A 22,244-nucleotide genomic window follows, 5' to 3' on the forward strand; every position below is an offset into this window, starting at 1 on the left:
ATATATATATATATATATATAATAAATATGCTGTGCACGCATGATACCATAAGTCTTATGGGTTACCTATCACAGATCCATCAATTTATAGTTTCATATAAATCAATTCATATTTGGTCTTATTCCTATTTCTTTTAAATCCAACTCGCTTCCATCATTCTTTTCATCACTGATACCACTTTATGTCACACCCTAACTTATCCTTAACGGTCAACTATGGTTGCGACAGAGGCAGAAGATTCGGTTAGACTAAAATCTTACCAACACCCGTTCTAACTTGTAAAATCAAGACCTAATGAATAAAGAATCAATCTAATTAAATTGCCGTAAATATATTTGATTCATTTCATTTCATAATTCATTCATATTTATATGCTTAAACGCATGAAAATCATATCATTAAAACATATATATCTATACATAGCTGTTCAATTCAACATAATAAAAGCATGCACATAAAATTCTATACATGCTCTCAAAATTATGAAATGAAAAAGATGTTTTTATCACACTTAGTTACTTGCCATAGTACTCCTTACATCTTTCTAATAGTCAACAACGTAATGCGAACTACAACAAGTTTCATGAAATAATTATGTTTAATATTATATTTTATTGACGAAAAAGAAACAACTTGCATGCTCATATGTAGCTTATATACAAATCCACAACACGACATCACATGCATATAAAACTTATAAAAAAAAGACTTGTAATACAAAGAATCATCAGTGCTGTAAAACATATTTTTCTTTCATTCATGTGTAATCATAAACATATTCATAAAAGTTATCAATATAATCATAAGATTGTAATTTGTAATCGTATAATTCTCGATTATTTCCATATCATGTCATGTCTTTTGAGGCAGATGATTTGGTTAGATTAAATTCTCACTAGCATCCTTTCTGACTTGTAAAATCAAGATCAAGATTGTAATTTGTAATCGTATAAGTCTCGATTATTTCCATATCATGTCATGTCTTTTGAGGCAGATGATTTGGTTAGACTAAATTCTCACTAGCATCCGTTCTGACTTGTAAAATCAAGATTTTCTGAATAAAGAACCAGTCTAATTCAATTACCACAAATGTATTTGATTCATTTCATTCATAATTCATTCATATTTTTATATTTATAAGAATGAAACCATATATTTAAACATATTTATCCATACAAAGTTGTTAAATCCAACATAATAAAATTATGTACCTAAAATTCTATACAAGCTCTCAAAATTATGAAATACAAAAGCTGTTTATATCACAACTAGTTACTCGCCCTTGTGCTTTTTACCTTTTTTTCATATTTGCAAGTATTCATTTAATAGTTTACCTTTAACATCACTTTCAGAAACATTCATCATTGACATTTCATATATCATATATGATTCATAGTAAATGAATACCTGCAAACAATAATTTTATAAGCTTGTTCGTCAGATTAATAAGATAGTAAATCATAGGTATTGTAAGTGACAATTAAAGTTTGCATTCATACAGTTTTGCTGGTATTCATCCACAATATGCATAAAATTTTAGATGTAATATTGCTAAATCCATAATCACATGAAAACCTACAATGAGTTATTTTTCTTAAATTAGCACAAGATTATTTCATCTGAATTGACAGTGCAACCATACGACGAGTTTTCCCAAGCTTGCCTCTAGCTCATCACCTTGTGTAAACAATTTGGAATTCGTAAATCTTTTAGAATATTCAAAATTTTTTTCTCGTGTCTTAATTTAACCCACACATAGAGATATGTTTCAATATTTACTTTGAATGGGCTGCCCTGCATGAATTTTCCATACAAATTACTTGAAATCCTCTCTTCCTCCCCCTTAACCTTCTCTCCATCCCTTTACTGTGCTGTTTTACTGCTAGTTGCCCATACGGAAGCCCACAAACCAAGTTCGTAGTTTTTGACACAAGTTCGTCTCTAGCTACAACTACTGGAAATGAAGAATTGCACCGATTCAAAGCAAACGTCAAAATGGAAACGTAAGAAGGGATATGAATATCACAAACATCGTAAAAGATTGTTTTCTATTCACTGATTTTCCCCAGAGCTTCCAGCCATGAGATGCAGCTTTCTTTTGTACGTCGATTCCGCTTCTTCTTCACGATCAAGTAGCATAACCCAACTGGCCCACAAACCGAATGAGGGAGAGGGGAGAATGAGGGAAATGCGACAATTTAACGTGATCCCATTTAATCTCAGCTGTTCGATCCATCGGCTGCATGTTATGGAAAAGAGTCGATAGCTACGGTCTGAGATTAGGCAGAATAATTAAATGCTTAATTAGTTTAATTAAATCAATATCTTCTTTTTTATATTTCTCATTATATTCATAATTCATATATAGTGTCATATATTAAATTAATCGATTCGACGTGTTGTTGTTAGAAAAGTACCACTTAGATTGAAAGGAAAATTTTATAAGATGGTGGTGAGACTTGCAATGCTCTATGGCGCTGAATGTTAGCCTTTAAAAGAGAAGCATAATACTAAGTTAAGTGTTGCTGCGATGAGAATGATTAGGTGGATGAGTGGCTTCACACTTAGAGACAAAATTTGAAATGATTATATCCGTGATAGGGTTGTTGTAGCACCGGTGACGAACAAAATTAGAGAAAGTCGTCTTAGATGGTTTGGTCACATTAAACGTCGACCATCTGATGATTCGATTAGGAGAGTAGATGTTTTAGATTCGACTTATGTTAAAAAGGGCAGAGGTAGACCTAGGGAGACTTGCGCTTATTATATAAAAAATGAGCTTAATTTATTAGAACTAAATGAAAATATGACACTAAATATGACATAATGGAGTAAAAGGATTGATGTAGCTGACCCCACGTAGTGGGATTAAGGCTTTGTTGTTGTTGTTGTTGTTGTTGATTCGACGTGTAGAATTTAATAAAATTGATTCGATCAAATTCTTAGGATTGCAAAATTTGGGGTATGTTTTACACGCCAAATTTTATCTTATTTCTCAAAATTGAGTGTTACAATACCCATGAAGGCTGCAGATGCAAAATAATAATTTTCTGCCATGTTTTTAGTGAAATGCAACAATCTCACCTCTAAATCTTACACCCATCTCATCCAATCAACCAGCATCCTCCAACACACCAACCATTTCCTAAACAGCTTCGAAGGAAATCAATCCTAAGTATGGTAGATCACCCTCAATCTCACTTCCTATACTAGCCAAAGTCTAAACAAGCTCCCTCAAACCAAAATGTATTCAAAACAATTCTATGATCTTTCGACCCCACCAGCTATAGCCAAGTCTCTGAATGCATCCATTAGCAACACACAATGTCCTAAGAGTTCAATACTTAACAAAATAAGGAACATGGATCCTTAATACAAACTATAGCAGGTTGCAAACGGACCGATCGAACAAAACTAAGCTCTGATGGCTTCTTTGCCAAAGTTTGCCTTGTTGCTCAAGGCTACAAGATCATGAGATTAACTAAACGTAAACATTTAGTCCTACCAAAATGCGTACTGCCTGAATTTTTCTAAATATTTTCCTTTTCTAGAATTGGCAAACATTCGTAAAGTTTTAATGCTTTCCTCCATGAACAATTGAGCTAAACTGTATAAATGTTGTAGCCACTTGGCTTCTTTAATCTTCTATTTTCCAACCACATCTGCTTTCTAAAGAAGACCACGTTTTGCCTCAAAATAATCCCTGCGTTAATTGTTTGTTACATTCACAAGTCACCTCAGCAAAATATGGATTCTGCACAAACAATGAGGCGGCTCATTTTGTGCTCAGCTTGCCTTATAGGATAGTTTTATTACAAAGAACTTACTTGATAGTCATCCTATTTTTTCTTTTGTTGAGAGGGATAGAGTTTTTTGTGAATCTGCTACTTAGCAGGGTTTTGCATGTTTTTGTGACTCTTTTTATATTTTAAAGCAAAATAAAATATTTCAAGGAAATATGGATTCTACTCTCATTCTACCGATCTAGTTACAAAAACGCTCGCCTGTGCCTCTTAACTTATGAAGATGATATCTTATTTATGGACAATGACAGAGAACATAATCACCTCTCTTCCACATAACTTGCAGCAAAAATTTCACATGAAGGGCCTAATACCAATCTTTGTGGGCACTCAAGCAATATATATTTTATCGAGTATCTTCCTTAAACAATGAAAATATGCTAATAAAATTTAAAGGATCAGGACATGGCTGATTCTAAACCATCCACAACTCCACCTACTAAACCTTATTCCGTTGGTGATTCTAGTTTCACTAATCCATCCTGTACCACCAAATTATAGGCTCACTACAAAATCTAACCATAATCGGGGTTGATATTGCATTTGTACTCAACATTCTCTGCCAATACATGCATCACACCAACTTCCACGTTCAGCTTATGAAAAGTCTTCACCACTACATAAGGGGTACAACAAACTTTGAACTTCAAATATGGCTAAGAAATCTCACACTATGCACCAATCTGGGCTCCAATTGGGCTAACAACTCATAGTAGAAAGTCCGCAACAGGCTGCTGTGCATATCCCAGCAATATGCTTGTCTCTAGGTGCAAATGTAGCCACCAACATCTTCTGGCTCCATAGCCTACTGTAAGGTTTAAATACAACTTACTACTTTCTATTGCGACAACATCTCCTCAACGACACTCATAAATAACCCTATTTTTCATTCCCGAACAAAATATATCGAGATTGATTATGATTTCATTTTTGAGCGCATTCATTCCAATGAAATCCAAGTTGTGCATATCACCTCTCAAGGCCAGTCAGCGTTCATACTGTCTAAATTGCTTTCTAGCATGCTATACCAAAAGTTTTGTAAGAAGTTTACCATCCAACCTTGGATCATCAACTTGAGGGCAGTAATAGTGGGACCAACTACACCTGAACATCCAACCATAGCAACAGCTACCTCATCTCTAATAAGTAATCTAAACCAGCTCTATCAACCACCCAAATGATCTTAGCTACTGAAGCAAAACCAAATCCTTTGTTAAATTGTGCTTACACTCCAGTATATAGTAATATATTGGAATGGAAAAGTTATTCTCTACAATTCCTGGTTTTACTTTTACTCTTTCTTCTTTCTTGTGTTCTGAATTTCAACAGAATCCACTTCCGTCAATTGCATTATTTTGTAGAACTTCCATGTTTTTTCTGTTGCATTAATAGTAAAAATTTTGCTTCATTTTGAAGAGAAAATAAGTTCGATAAACCTTTTAACCAAGAAATCTTTTTTTAAAATTTTATTTATTTTTTTTATTTTGTAAAAACAGATGAAAAATGTAGTAGAAACTGATCACAGAGTTGCTACTTGAGATTCAGGTATACCTATTAAACAAGAAGTTTTTTTTTTGTAAATTGAAATGAAAAATGTAATAGAAACGTGTCACGACTTATAAATTTAATGAAGTTAATTAAGCCCATAAACCTTTTGACAAACGTCTTTTCCTCCTGTAATACATGTACAAGCATTTATGACGCTCTCACTGCGTGCTATAAAGTTTGACAGTTTCTGATGTCTGAGCTACCTCTTTTACTTTTTTGGTTGATTTAGTGTATCCTCTATTTTTGCAGCTTTTTGATTGGATGCAAAAGAATGAGATGCTTAACTTTGCATCGTATAGCAGTTTCATCAAATATATGCGAATAAGCCGTAATCCCATAAAAGCTCTTCAAGTTTATGATAGTATTGCCGATAAATCAACAAAAATCAACTTGTCCATTTGTAACTCAATTCTTGGATGTATGTCACAAAATGGAAGATTTAAAAGCAGTCTGAAGTTGTTCAGTAAGATGAAGGATGAAGGTTTATTGCCGGACTTGGTCACATATAGTACGGTATTATACTGGTTTTCTGCAAGTAACTTGGAGTTTGCAATGTTTAAGTTATAAATTGGCTTGTCTGTAATGCGCTGTACGCTGAGTATCTATTTGTCTGGCTTCCTTAGCTTTTAGCAGGTTGTGGCAAAGAGACAGATGGTTATGCAAAAGCAATGCAGCTAGTTCACGAGCTTGAGAGTAGCGGCTTTAGCAAGGATGCTGTAATCTATGGCAGCCTTATATCGACTTGTGCTTCAAACAATCTATGCGAAAAAGCTGAGGAGTATTTCAATCAGATGATTGTTGAGTGCTGTAGTCCTAACATATTCCATTACAGCTCTTTGCTGAATGCTTATTCTGTAAGCAGAGATTATTTGAAGGCTGAACAACTAGTAAGAAATATGGAATCCTCTGGAATAGTGCCAAATAAGGTAATTTCTCTTTCTGCAAATATGCAAATTTTTCTGTTATGTAATTTTTTGACTTTACTCTAGCAATTATGAAGAAAATGCTTCAATTTATGGTTTTTTATGATGCATTAGTTGTTTTAATCATTATAACAACAACAACAACAACAAGTTTTTATCCCACTATGTCTAGTCAACTACATGAATCCTTCTTATCCATTGCATCCTATTGAGTGTCATATTTTCATTTAATTCTAATAGATTAGATCATTTTTTACACAATATGCCCTAATCTTCTTATGACTACCTCTGCCTTTCTTTACACCAATCGATGCTGAAATATCTACTCTCCTAATCAGATCATCAGATGGTCGACTTTTAATGTGACCAAACCATCTAAGACGACTCTTTCTAATCTTATCCGACATTTCACGGATATATTCATATCGTATTTTGTCTCTAAGTGTCAAAGTAATCATCTACCTAAGTATTCTTATCTCAACAACATGTAACTTTGTTTTATTCTTCTCTTTTAAATTCCAACATTTTACACCATAGAGCATTGCAGGTCTCACTACGATCTTGTGAAATTTTCCTTTCAGTTTAAGCAGTACTTTTCTATCACACAATAGGCCCGTAAGATTCCTCCACTTCAACCAATCAACTTCAATTCTACTTATAAAATCCCATCTATATCACCATCACTCTGAATAATAGACCCGAGATATCTATTATGTTAACAGCTTTTAATGATTTGATCACCCATAGTTACAATTCTGCTACTCAAGCTACCACTACTAAAATTATATTCAATGTATTCAGTTTTAGTTCCACTCAAACGAAGGCTTTTCGACTCCATTATAGACCTCCATAATTCATGGTTTTCCTGAACTTTCTCTAATCTTATCCATAAGAAGGATATCATCAACGAAAAAGCATACACCAAGATACATCCTCCTATAAGTGTCGAATAAGTCCATCCATAGCTTCCATAACTAGAGCAAAAAGATATGGGCTTAAAGCCGATCGCTGATGTAATCAAATTAAAATAGAAAAATACTTGGCCAATCCTCCTTCTGTTCGAACACAAGTAACAACTCTAATATACATATCTGTAACGACTCAAATATAAGTCTTATCAATATCTTTCTTTTCTAGAATCAAAGAACTTCTTTTGAAAGCTTAGCTTAGTTCTTATTCTAATTTTGCACTTCTCTGTCAAATCTCTCAATAAATGTATAGATTCCATCGTATACTTACCTTACATAAATCCAAACTGGTAATGAGAAATCTTTATATCATATCTTAATTTATGTTCAATTATCCTCTCTCATAATTTTAAAGTATGACTCATCAACCTTATTCCTTTATAATTTGCACACTCTTGTGTATCCCCTTTATTCTTAAAAATCAGGACCAAAATACTCTTCCTCTACTCCTCAGGCTTCTTTATAGTTTTTAAACTAATATTAAAGAGTTTAGTAATCCAAGCAACTACCAAATCCCTAAAATATTTCCACTTCAATTGGGCTATCAACATGACTTCTTTTTTACTAATGTGACGGTAAAAATAAAACATTTTATTATTATTAACGATATTAAAATCACTAAGGTCGATTGTATTTTTAAAAACTTCAGTGAAAATTTTATTAAAATAGCTTACTCACCTATGATGAATATCTTATTCTAGGAAAAATACTTTTTTGTTTTCAACTTTAATACACTATATTTCAGTTAAATTTTTACTTTTCTTTTTATTTGGTTATTTTATACATATATTCTTCACACTTTTTAGTATCTAATTAATTATAAATAACATTAAAAACAAAATTTTTAGTGTCACATTGCTCTCTTAGACTTCCTATGGACCACCTTATATTTTTCCCAATTTTCTAAGTTTTACATTTAAATTATTTTTAATAACACAATTTCTATTTTATCTTTTCTTGCACATTTATATTACACTACCAAGTATTTATTTATAAAAATATTTCTTTTGATTATCTAAGTATATCTTTTGCCGCTTGTTTAATAGTGTTTGTTACTTTATCTCACATAGATCTTGCTTCTCCATGGACATCCCAAACCTTAAAATCTTGAAGTTTACTCATAAAAATAATTTTATTTTCTTTTAAGTGCTCATATATAATTATATGACAATGATTTTTAGTATTCTTTATATTACAACACTTCATTTTAAAATCCAAAACTAATAATTGATGTTAAGTACTTAATTTTTCACTTGCAATGACCTTACAATTAGGGCTGTTAATGATTTGATTTCGAGCTGAGCTGGGGTCGGTTTAAAATCTACTTGAAATAAATTCGATCCAAAATTTTTTGGATCGCAGTTCGGCTTATTTATTTTTATCTGATCTCAGTCCGATCCAAAATTCAAATTAATTTTCGAGTGATTAACCTTCATTGAGCTAAATTTGTAAAATTCACGGTCCTGACAACACTAGTATTGTTAACCATTCAATTTCGAGCCGACTAGAGGTTGAAAAAAATTTGATCCAAAATTTTAGCTTGTAGCTCAGCTCGTTTATTTAGATCAGAACCAAGATTTGAATCAATTTTTGACCAATTAAAGATATTCGAGCTAAATTTGCGGTCCTGGCTACACTGGTGTTGTTAACAATCCAATTTTGAGCCGAGTTAGGGTTGGCTCGAAAAAAATTCGATCCAAAATCTTAGCTCGTAACTAAGCTCGTTTGTTTCGATCCGAGTCAAAATTCAAATATATTTTCGAGCAATTAAAGTTCTACGAACTAAATACACATATCTACTTTCAATAGTTACATTCTTGACGAGCTCTTCTTTTCATACGAAGATAATGAATTTGTGTTTTATTAGATCCATTATTATATTATAAGTAATAATATTCTCATCTCTTTTTTAAATAAATTATTGGCAATAATAAAATCATACGCTAAAGCAAAATCTAATATGTTTCTACCTTCTTCATTAATGACTTCAAAATTATAGCCACTATGAATATTTCTAAAATCTTCTACCACTCTACCGATATGTCTATTTAAATCTCCTAAAATAAAAAAAAATTTCTTCAAGAGGTATTATTTATGTTAATTTTTCTAGGTCATTTTAGAATTTTTCTTTAGAACATGTACCTAAATCTACTAGAGTAGCATAAACACTTATACATTAAATGTCTAAGTATCAACAATAATCTTAATGACTATATTTCCATCTCCAATTTTTTTGATTTCTATAACATTATTTTTCAAACTCTTATTTATAATCAAACCTACACCATTCTAGTGCATTCTTACATGAATACCAAAGTTTAAAATCTATGGTTCTATTTGGGATTACTTTTTGTTTCTATTTTCAGTCCGTTTTTTTTTTAATTTTTTTTGTTTTTAGAAAACATGTTTGGTACTCATGATTGATATATTTTTTTAAAAATAAAAAATATAAAAAACATGTTTGGTTGAGTATTTTCTATTTTTCTAAAGAAAAAAAATAATACTTTTTAAAAAATTAATTGAATTTTAATAACTACTAATAGGTTAATTAATTGAAACTATTTAAGTAATAACTACTAACTAATTAATTAATTAATTTATTTAATATGTTAATTAATTGTTTGGTGAATTATTAAAATTAATTAATTAAATAATTATTTTATTAAGTTAAATTTTTGTTAAATTGAAGTTTTAATTGATATAAAATTTTTATAATTTTATTAAGATTTTTTGGATTAATCAAAAGTTCAAGTAATTTAATGAAATATTTAATTAATTCATTAGTTAGTATTTTAATTAAGTTGTTTAATATTATATTTATTTTCTTACATATTTAATAATTTGTTTTAGTAATTTAAGATTTTAATTTTTTATTATTAACTTAATTAAATGATTATTATTTTGTTTAAATTAATATGGGTTTAATTGGTTAATTATTAAGTTAATTAAGTAGTTTTCTTATTACATTGAGTAATTATGGGTTAATTAAATTCATTTATGTTTCATTTAAATAACTAATGATTTAATCAGATGATTATTAGTTCGGTTAAGTATTTTATTAACTAGTTGAATTCTGGTAATTTTTGTAACTCCAATAATTTATTACTGAGTTAATTAAGCAAGTTTTGGATTTAATTAGTGGAATGATGGCTTAATTTGGTTATATTAATTTCGGCCAACGATGATTAATCTAATTCAAAGTTTTAGGGCAAAGCTCCTGCAAATATGTTTTTAAAATAGCGAAAATACAATTGATGTGTTTTTGATGTTTTGAAAACACGACTCATGTGTTTCAAAAACAAAATAAAAAAAAAACAAACGCTTTTTTTCGTTATTTTTTTTTGTTTTCAAAAAGAAAAAATAAAAAACAGAAAGTGATATCAATCTGCTTAGCCTTTTCTCTAACCCATTTAATTTCTTGAATTAATGAGATACTTATCTTCCTATAAATCATATATCAACTAATTCCATTAATTTACCTCTGGAAGTACTTATATTACAATATCTTATCCTAATTTTAGTTTCATGGTCTAATTTCCTTACCCATATATGTTTGTATTGTCTGAACTCTTGCTTATTTGCTATTACACCCGGACGGCGGTGTAGCGACCCTTCCACACTTTTCAGTATATTCAGACTATACAATGTGTCACTTTCAGGGGACGCCATATTATTTACACAAGAATTTAAATGATTTATGCCATAATTTTTCGACAAATTTTATGCTGGCTATCGGCTACATAACGCAACCCTTCACTTTTCACTTCCAGAGCTTGGGACCCGACAATGACAATGATATTTTTATTAATATTTGGACAAAATGATTATGACGACTTTTATGATTTATTCATGTGTTTTGATAATAATGAAACTTATATTTAAGAGCTCTTTATTTTGCTAAAAAAGTGTAGTAGAAAAGTAATGTATTAGATTTGTAACACTTTGAAGTTGTTTGGTTCAATGTAAAATAAATGTATGGAATCACATTTTCTTGTTTGGTTTGAAGAAGAAACAAAATTAATGTAAAAATATGTGGCTAGTGAGCGATGGTAGCGGGGATGGCAGTGGCTAGTGGCGGCGATCAGTGGTGGCTGCTACAGTTGGTGTTAAGAGGTTGGCAACAAGAAACAATGGGTGTAAGCGACTGCTATCAGTGGCTGGTAGCCGCGATTGATGGTAGCGTCTACTAGTAGTAGACAGCTTGTAATGCCCAATTTTGGCAATGCTAAGGTACTCCCCCAAATTTTGTATCGCTCAGAATTTGATAGAGTTAAATTTATAAAATTTTTCACGTCAAATCTATTAATTTGATATATAAATCCCAATATCAATTTTCAATATGTGAGAAGCTATAAAATTTTGAAGTTGTAAGTTAATTAACCTAATTAATATCTTTATTATTCTTCCAAATCCAGTCACTGTTCCTATTCGACTCTTTTCTTCGCAGTTAGCTATGCATGCTACAACTTGATTCAATTGAACAACTAAGAGTAGCGAATGTGGGTTAAATGTTGAATTCCTCCCATTCTTTCTCCTCTATCTTTTGAATTCGCTCGCCTGGAGGTTGCCACAATTAAGTTATTGTGGTAGACGGGGCGTGCAACCCGCAGGGAGCCGCAAGTGGCAATTCTGGGCTCTAGGGTGAAATCGGTAAGGAGGGAAGACAATTTTTATGATATTCTAGACATTCCTTTCTTAGGTCTTCGTTTTAACGTTTGCCATGAATCTGTGCACTATTTTTTTTTCGGTCATCATAGCAGGAGGTGAGCTTATATCAGAGGCTAAAAACTTGATTTGTGGGCTTTTGTGTGGGTCTTTAGCCGGAAATAAGCGAAATAAAGGGGATAGGAGGAAGGGGGATGAATAATAGGAAGTGTTAGAGAAGAGCTGGTTCTGCAGAGAAGCTCATTTGGGGTAAGAAAGTTATGTTTGACATTAAATTACGAAATGAATCAAGATTTTATGAAATTCTAATATGATCACAAACTCCAAGCTTTTTACACTAGGCGACGAGCTCGAGGCAAGCTTGGGAAAATTTGTCGTAGAACTACTCTGTTAATCCAGTTGAAATAATTCTATGCTAATTTAAGATAAATAACTCTCTGTAGATTCATGTGATTATGTGTTTAATACTATTGTATGCAGAATTTTTTGCATGTTATGGATGAAGGGTTGCATAAATTGTATGAATGTGAATTTGTTGTCGCTCACGACACCTATTATATTATTTTGTTATGAATTTGATGAACATGCTTATGAAACCATTGTTTGCAGATATTCATTTACTATGAGTTATGCATATGATATATGAAATGCCCATGATGAATGCTTGTTATTGGAATTATGATTTAATAAATGTCACAAGTGATGTTATAGATAAACTATTACATGAATATTTGCTAGTTTGGATGAGGAAACGATGAGATTTTTGACTCTTGGTATTCAGACGGAGACTAAACTTCGGGAATTATTGGGATTAGACGGTGAGGGGATGTGGAGATCCATTGGTACCTGCGCGGGGAGGGGGGCAACTCTTATCAGTTTTTAATATGGTCTTCGAGATGAGTGCCGACTCATGAGTTAAGGTCTATAGGATTACAAGTGACATTCTTATGATTAGATTGATAACTCTTATGAATATACTGTCTTATGAATATACTAACTCTTATGAATATACTGATGATTACACATACATGGGTGATTACGTATTTTATACAGTTTTACATTTTTTTATGTTACATGCATTTTCTTTTATATATTTTATACGATTTTAACATGTTATGACACGTGTTGTAGACAAGTACATGAGTTACATATAATCATACGTAATGTTTCTTTTCCGTATATAAAATCTTATTTTAACCTTGATAATTTTGTTGAGTTCGCTACTCAGCATTGTTGACTTTCAGGAAAGGATGAAAAACGCTGAGATGAGTAGCTAGAAGTGATTTGTTCAGCTTTTGCATTTCATATTTTTGGGAGCTTATAAAGATTTTTTGGGTACATAATTTTATTATGTTGAATTTAATAGCTCTGTATATAGATATGTATGTTTTAGTGATATGATTTTTCATGCTTCTGAGTATGATATAAATGAATTATGAAGTGCATGTGAATGAATTATGAAATGAAATGTCTCATTTTTTGTGTCGATTAATTAGAAAAATTCATCACTCACTAGGTGCTGATTCTACAACTCAAGACGAGTATTGATGAGAATTTAGTTTGACCAAATCACCTGTCTCTGACACCATAATTGACCATTAATTGGAAGGGAATTGTTTGAGTGTGACACTGCTGGCGGCGCCGGGTGGCAGGTGGTGGTCGATGATAAGTGATGAATATCCAATAGTTAGTTGTGGCTACTGGTAGCTGGCTGTCGATTTTGCGGGTGTCCGACGATTGGAGGTTGGCTTGGTGGTGGTTGGCAATAGAGGCGAGAGTAGTGAGCAATACTTCACACAAAGTGATGTATTTAGAATTCACCCAAATCTAATGAATTCCAAATATATTGAAAATGAACTTGAGAATGACTTCTAAATGTATTATATTTTATACTTGATTTGGAATTCATCCAATCAAAGCACCGAAATTTTTTAAAATCGTTCGAAAGGAATGCAATGCACTTTTTTTGTAGCAAATCAAACATTCCATTAGTTTCTTGGTTTAAGCTAAAGTTTTAAAACTCAATTTTGAACTCCTTGGAGTCTCAGTTTTCAAAATTTTTGTTAAGTTTTAATTTCTAGTTCGAGGTATATTCCAATTTTCAAATGAAATAAGCAAAACATATTATATCCATACAACTTTTTTATAAAGTGTTCTTAACTTTATTCAGCGATTACATCGACAACAGTTTGAATAGAAACCTGAATTTTGAGAAGGGTGTCTATTTGTTAACATATCTATGCTTCTTTTTCTTCTATTGTGTGATAGAAGTGGAGTCACATATTCCTCTGGATTTGCTGCTGCTTGCCAAATGAGATTGTCAATTATTATCTCCCCTATATTTTACTCCACTTCTTTGGATTTATTAGGCCTCTAATTGATTGCCATAGTTACTTTGAAGCATTCTTCTTTCACTAGTAATTTAATCCAAAATGTCCGAGACTTGCTACTATTTCTCTCCTCCCACCCTTTCTTGTGTATCTACTTTATTAGGATGGTATGTGAAATTGTGATCTCTTTTATCCAAGATTCTGAGAACCAAATCGGACATTGAACCAGTAAAGAGATGTTCAAGCTTCAAAGATTGAATCGGGGTTAAACCGAATAACGTAATAAATTATAAATTTATAAATATGACAAATGTTGTAATAATAACACAATGTGTAGTTTAAAAAATGTAATTGTGAAATATAAAATAAATACCTCAATATTTAACTGTCCTAACATTTTTTATAACATTCTTCTTTATTTGAAATATTTTGTCTTCTTTGAAAAAAGTGAGTTCTTGCAAAACAAATATTGATATGAACATATTAATACCATACCTATATGATATGCAAGTTATACTTAATATTCAATTAGACAAATATATAGGTTATAACAATGAATGACATACATCATTTAATAAAAACATGTGTGAAAAATATAAGATATCATAATTAAACAAACATGATACGCCATTTATTGTTGAATATAATACGCTGAACATAAAACTAGAAAGATGCATTTCCAAAACATAAAATACTAAGTATGAAATTTGTCTCCAAAACTAAAAAAGTTTCATTCGAAAACTTAAAATATCAAATATGAAATAATTATGAAATTTGTCTCCAAAACTCAAAAGTTGCCTTTCAAAACTCAAATTAATGTTTATCCATAATCATTGCTTCTCTGAAAGCTCCATCATCATAAGCAAAATCGACTTCAAGTATTTAAAAGTTCGACTTCAAGTATTTATTTATAGTATCATCATATTCATTTGAATCAACACATAGAATATAACAAATCAGGTCATTTTCTTATTTGATTATCAATTTAAATATATTTAAAAACTTACTGATTGGTTGTTTATTCAGTTCTTTAGAAATTAGAATGACCTCATCTCTATGAATTTCATTCTCCAAATTCTCAAACTCAGGAATTTATTCATCTTCAACTATCCAAAAGTTTACCATCTCAATGCTGGCGTAGTCCAATGGATCATAATTTTTCTTAGCTTGCAACGTATAAAGTAATAAGATATTTTAGATCATGATTTGGTATTATAGCTAAATATAATAATAATATATTTTAACGTGGAAAGTTTAATTTCAAAAATGTCTGTTCCTCAAATTAAGGTTGTATCTAATGTACAACAAATCATTTAATCATTGGTTTCATGATTTCTTCTCTTTGTATGAATTTGTCCAAAACAATTTTTTTTTTCAATCCAAATGATGAAGTTCGTGTGTGTGTGTGTGATGCTAGTAAAAAGACGTCGATGGAAATTCCCTGGCTTGATCTTTTGACTTTCTCGTCGTGCTCGACAAGGAAGCTCTCGCACTCAACGGCGAATTCTGCGTTCGTCAATCTCTCCTGCGATCGTCGACTCATGCTACGCGCCGTCATCACGTCTCGCTCTTCCTTCGCTTTATCCAGCTTCTACGTGGTCGTTAAGCTGCGAGCCGCGTTGAGCTGCTACTGACTGTCGTATTGTCGTGGTCGTCTTCTCTTGCTCTCGTTCGCTGCAATTGTTCTGGGACTTGCCTCGTCGAGCTGCGACTGTTCTACGGCTTCGACAACAGCAGTTTTTCGTTCCGACCTCTTCGGTTCGCTATTTTTGCCGCTGCCCGACTTTGGCAGGGCTTCTCCTTACTGTGATGAAGCTTCCTTTGTCTACGGTTGAACCTGACAAAGCCTCCTTTGCCCATGTGGTGGGTAATCCTCAGAGGGAGACGACGGTTATCTTCCCCTCAAGTTATAAGGTGTAATGGGATGGTACAGGTGATTTCCTCTTTATCAAGATTGCAAGCAAGTGGAAAACAACATTTTTTCTCTGAGCTAGAAATTTCATCCCTGATTGATAAATTCAAGTTTGTTCTTATTGGAAAATTTCAGTGGAGACACCCACTTATGGATGTTATCAAGAAAATTTTTGACGATCTCAAATTAGCAGGAAAGTAGAAAGTGGGGCTCATGGATGGGAGACACGTATTAATTCAACTAACCGTGCCTGAAGACTACACTGAGATTTTTTCCAAAAAATATCTCAACATTGCTGGTAAACCAATGAAGCTACTCAAGTGGTCTCCTGATTTTGACCCCAAGCGCGAATCTCTTACTGTATCGGTATGGTTTAGTCTACCTAGTCTCAAGCTGCACTTTTTTCATTATCAGTTTCTTTACTCTATTGGTGTCATACTTGGGGACCCTTTGAAGCTTGATCTACCTACTTTTAACCTAACCAGACCTTCTGTGGCCAGAATATTTGTTGAAAGAGATTTGTTGAAAGAGATATTATTTTACCTGATGTTACTGAAGTCTGGTTGGGTCTGGTCGGGCACAACTCACAATGGATATTGACAACAAATTGTTATGGAGCATAGACCTCCTTATTGTTTTCATTGTAAGATGTTTCGGCACAACCTTAATAAATGCTATAAGCTTCATCCTAATTTGAAATCTAAAGATCAAGTGAATAAGAATGGATCTGACCCTACTGCTTTGGACATATCTGTTCCATCTGGAGAGAAAACTATCATAGAATAGGTTATGGTGTCTGATTTATCGCCCTTGTGGAGTTTCCCCTGAAAATACTATTTCTGCGATCGATGAGAAGTTGGATGGCCCTGCTGAGCAACCCACACTTTCAAACCCTCCTCAGTTGTAGGAAACATCAGGTGAAGAGGAGACAATTTATGCTTCACACACACTAGAACCTACAGTCGTTGCAACAGTTGACAATCCTTATTTTGGTGCTCATCAGCTTTTATCTGCCCAACGTTTTGTTTACCAACATGTTGATCAGATGAGCCAGTCTTTTGAGGAGGAATGACAGGTCTATTCAAGGAGGAAGAAGAAGATTGGAGGTAAACTTCAGCTCGGGAACCTAATGGATGATACTTTGGTGATACTTTCCTAATGGATGATACTTTGGTTACTTCGGGAAATGACTCGGCACTCAACTATTTGTTATCTGGATCTCGCCCTAAAACTAGAGGCAGAGGCATGACTAAACTGACTCGTCCCTAACTACTTTTCTGCGATTTTGGTATCTTTCCTTTTTTGGGTTTTTCTGTATCTTTTCTCTTTTGGGATGTTTGTGTGTGTTGCATCGTATGGGTATGGTGCCTCTATTTGGTCCTCTCATACAAACTTTATGTATCTTTCCTATTATAATAGATTTAGCTCTTGTGTTTTTCAAAAAAAAAAAAAAATACTAGTAGTTGAAAGCTTGGATCACTTACCAGGTTGCATTTCTTTGGACATTAAGAGAGCATTCAGCTGTTTGAACGTCTGTTCTCGCTGATGTCAGTTCTCACTGGATGATGGTCACTCCATAGTTACTCTTGTATTATTTATGTTATTTTTTCGTGTGTTAAGGAAATTTTTCTTTTCGTTTTCTTGCAAGACAGTTGTAGAGGTCCAAGTTTGACCTTTTAGGGTTGTATCTGATGAATGGTGGTGCTCCGACTGTTTCTCGTCCGAGGTGATGTTTATTCTCGACCTTTCCACTCATCCACATCCTTCTCTCTACTGCCAATATCACCGTATTCACTGCAGAGACTCAGAAAACAACCACCTTGTAGTTTTCTTGTAGCCACCAACCACCCGACCTCCTCCCATCTTGCTGTCATCCCTCTCTGTCGCTCTTAAAACAGCTAATTGACCCCTTTTCAGCCACTTATCCGCTGTCCCAGCCTCTCTGAATCCATTTCCCCCATTGCATAGCTGCTATTCCCGCCTTCCGAACTAGTTCCCAGCCTCCTTCCTAACCACCACAACCAACAACATCCCTTCTTACCCTTCATCTATCGTTCCCCTACAGTAGCCTTGCCCCCCAACCTAAACTAATACTCTACCCCACTTCCACCCTATTTGGAATACACCCTTAGTTTAATCATGTGTTGTGTTAGTTGTTATTTTTCTTTTTTTTTGTGTGTGTGGGTTGTAACCGACTATTAGCTTTGTAGTAAAAAAAATTTTCTTATTGTGGTTTGGCTTAATCCTGGTATCATTTAGTATCAGAACTATCCCAACCCTAGTGATATCTTAAGATTTCTAGTATCCATTTATACCCAACCCTACCTCCACCGAAAATTTTTCTTTCCTACCCTACATCACCTCTGCACATCTCCTTCCACATACCCACCTCTATTCCCTAATCATGCGACCTCAAAGAAAATTGCCAGAACCTGATTAGGAGTTTACCATGTAAGATACACTAATAGCTCCGCTGAGTGCTACAACGGCTCGATGGCTTTGAGCCGAAGGACCCACGGAGAGGTCATCGTAGAACGTGATAGCGAGCATTGATAAGGAGAGAGAATACTTGAATCATTTCCGAACAGATGATTCCGGTGGAGAAGATGCAGGTCATTCACTTTGGGATTCAATATTAGAGGATGCCGAGAGATTAAGTGCTTGTTGGAGGACACAGAGACTCAAGAGTGAAAGCGGACAAACTGGATTTCGAGGAGAATGAACCCAGACGACTTCATAGAGTGGCCGCTGATAATTGAGTGCGTTTTTGAATACAAGAGATGCCAGATGACTAGAAAGTGAAACTGAAGAGGGAGAAATATAGAGAAGGGCAGAGCAAGGTTACACTATCTGGGAGAAGATGAAGCAAGATTTGCAGCGATAGTACCTACCCAACACTGTCGTTAAGGATTTTTGTTGAGGCTCCATTACCTACAACAAAGAGTGCTACCAGTAGAGGAGTAAATTGAGAAATTCATGTAGCTTGATGCTGAAATGTGATATGAAGGATTTAGAGAAGCACATGATAGCTTATTACTTGCGAGGTATAAAGACCGCCATCAACAACATGGTTTATATGCAACCATACTGGTCTTTGGGTGACAAATAAGACCTCAGAACTGAAGGTGGAGAGACAGCAGAAGCAGAGCATGCACCACCGCCATTCATCTGTCACCCACAACTTAAGATATCAGTAAGAGCACACCTACTAGAGTCAAGAAGACCAGTCTGAAGAATGATAGAGCTATGCTGAGAAGAAGCCTGAAAAGAGCATCCTTAGCCAAGAAATGCTTTAGATGACATGGTTTTGGACAAATCACATCCAATTGCCTGCGAGCCGAGTTGTTTGATACAACCCTAGAAAGGAAAAACTAGATGCCAACAACTATCTTGACAGAGAACATGAAGAAAACTACCCTAACACGTGAAAAATAACATATTTAATATTACGTTAACTAAGGAGTGGCTCCCCATCAGGTGGGAGGCAATCCTATACACATAGTAGGGCTAGTTGGCTCTTGTTTTGCTAGGACCAGGAGGTTCTGGTTCGAGCATAGTGCGATCCTTCAGGAACAGAAGTCCGTTGGAATAGATGTCTACTTCAGTCTCCCGACATTGGGGTAGCTTTGATCTCATTATGTTTCAGTCTGCATGTTGGAAGTGTTGCAACCTCTCGAGTTTGAATGATTTTCGACTGCGACACGAGAAGCATTTGGATCTAATTGTCAACTGCACTATCTCCCAAAACTTATGAGGAGCTTTTCCACTTGTATGCATATATTCACGTCAGTCCAACCTTCTGGGGGTACATTACTTAATTGTATTATGCTTGAAGATCGTAAAAATTTTAGCTTATGGATAAGTGGAAAAGCTATGAGACTTTCCTCCTTAAGGGAGCCATGCCATCAAAAGGATGAATAAATTGAGCTTAATAAAGTCACCTTCATTTTTTTTTCCAATATGAGTTATAACATAAACAAAACAATTTATATTTCATAGAAGAAATTGCATACAAAATAATATTTGAATAATCTAAAAAATGCATTCACTCACCTAACACAAATGAACATCTCATTTCAACATTCACATTAGCAAACATCTCACACTCAGGCTATTTCGTAGCCAGTTTTAAATAAGAATGTTTAGGTGTTACATGGGGTAAACAAATGAGAATTGTGTGGTATCATGGTATGTATGTAAACGCTGTGAATATTTTTTATCTTTGTCTATTGGGTTTAGGGTGAATAATTGTTAATCCTGAGATCTTCTTAGTTCTATGGTTCCACACATGCTCAGTTACATAGGAAATCCCATTTCCTTATGTCTTAAAACAAATTTTCGTAATTCCAGTTGGAAAACTGGGTTTAGAGAATTTAGAGAAGCTAAAACACGTGAATAGGGGGAGAAAGACGAGTGTTACTTCTTTGATATTCTCTGGTAGGAACAAGTCGGAAGGAGGCATAGCCTTTGACGGAACAGCTTTGATGAGGGCTGTTGATGAATGTCGACATTCTGATGGTGAATGGATGATCAACGACAAGCTATCGAGCGGTGATCGAATGGCAAAAGGTGGACCTACTTTCAAGCCTTCAAGAAAGCGCTTCATCTCGTCCATAACCTATGTTCAAACCCTAGCCCCATGGATGAGACTTCATGTTCTGAACCCAAAGTCCAAAAAATCACATCAGCCACCATGGGGGTGAACCAAGCCCTTTCCTTGGACCTAATCCAAGTCAAACCCAAAAGTAGCCCAAAACCCATATCACTTCAATCCACACATGGACAGTTGGCACAATCCAATTGACTTCACCACTCTCCACACCCGAACTTCCTGAGCCAGCTATTGAACTCCCTTGGCTCAGCGGGCCACCCTACCCAAGGGGAGCCACCATGGTCAACACTCACAATTCTACCTATTCAATGTGTTTCATTCTAATCAGATTCTTGCCCTTGTCAGCCCTTCACCTCAGCAACATATTGGGCACCTCAGATTGCCCGCTTGGCCACCATGGCCGGGCCTATAAAGCCACCACCACCCCACGACCAAACAAGGAGAAGTGCACTAACTTAGGGGAAACTCTGCCCAATTGTCTCCAACTCTTCTAGCGCTTGCACGAAGCTCATGCCCACCATTTTCAAGCATTCAAACAGACGCAAAACTCTTATTTCCAAGCTCAAATCCAAGGCTTTTTCGGCCACTTCACCAAACTTCTCAAAACCCCAAATTGACCCACAAGCTTCCCCATAACCTAAAATCACTTCACCGATCAAAAACCCCCCTTCCTGAGCTCTCTAACCTAACCCTAGACCATACTCGAGCCACCCTCAAACCAAAGTCATTCTTAGACCCAACCACAGAACAAATTGACACCTGGAAGAAGTTCGTGGGACCAAGGCGAAACATCTCAACCAACCTAATCAAGGTCACACTTCTTGGGCAAAGGTATAACTCGAAAATCCCTAATTTTGCCTTGATTTGCACTTTTGTGAAAGAAATTTATATTTCATGCGTATCTAGTCATATGGATGTGTTTGTCACACATAAATGAAGGTGTAGGAACAAACCACATTTAATTTAGTTGAGTATCGAGCGAAATCTTATGGTTAAAATGCAGACGGTTCACAGGTTATGAATGATCGGTGACAATGAATGGATGTTGTCCATTTTCACATATGCCGAATGAACAACAGAGATCAGGTCGGATGGGGTGATGTTACACGAACCACAGGCCAAGCTAGCTCCGACGTGGAAATTGCAACCAATCAAAATGCGTCGCGCAGAGTTTTGAAAACGCCAAGGTTGAGGTGGCGGTCGATGTGGATAAGTAGGAAAATAGGGTATTTTGAATTAATTAGATACAAATGTATAGAAAAATCATAAAAATAACAGAAAAAATGTCTTTTTGCTCAGTGAACAGAGGAGAGTTTAATGGACCAAAAATTAAAAAGATTTATTAAGTATTTTATTTTAAATAAATTAACAACTCCAAAGATAAATTTAATTATAATTAATTAAATACTTGTCATAATCACATGAAATTTTGAGGGTTTGTTCCAAACCCTAAGGATGATCTCTGATTTTTCCAAGATCGGA

At 34.3% G+C, this 22,244-nt stretch overlaps 1 protein-coding gene across 4 annotated transcripts in view; it reads left to right on the plus strand.

Moving 5' to 3' along the window:
- Positions 1–22,244, plus strand: part of LOC110036192 (pentatricopeptide repeat-containing protein At1g10910, chloroplastic) — a 91,765-nt gene that overhangs the window by 25,094 nt on the left and 44,427 nt on the right. For all 4 annotated transcript variants that reach the window (XM_020740584.1, XM_020740581.1, XM_020740582.1 and 1 more), the window contains exons 3-4: positions 5,602–5,865; positions 5,976–6,278. In XM_020740584.1, the coding sequence (XP_020596243.1) occupies positions 5,602–5,865; positions 5,976–6,278 (567 nt within the window). The remainder of the gene's footprint in view (positions 1–5,601; positions 5,866–5,975; positions 6,279–22,244) is intronic.

The sequence above is a fragment of the Phalaenopsis equestris genome, unplaced genomic scaffold, assembly GCF_001263595.1.
Source record: "Phalaenopsis equestris unplaced genomic scaffold, ASM126359v1 Scaffold203579, whole genome shotgun sequence".
Lineage (NCBI taxonomy): Eukaryota > Viridiplantae > Streptophyta > Magnoliopsida > Asparagales > Orchidaceae > Phalaenopsis > Phalaenopsis equestris.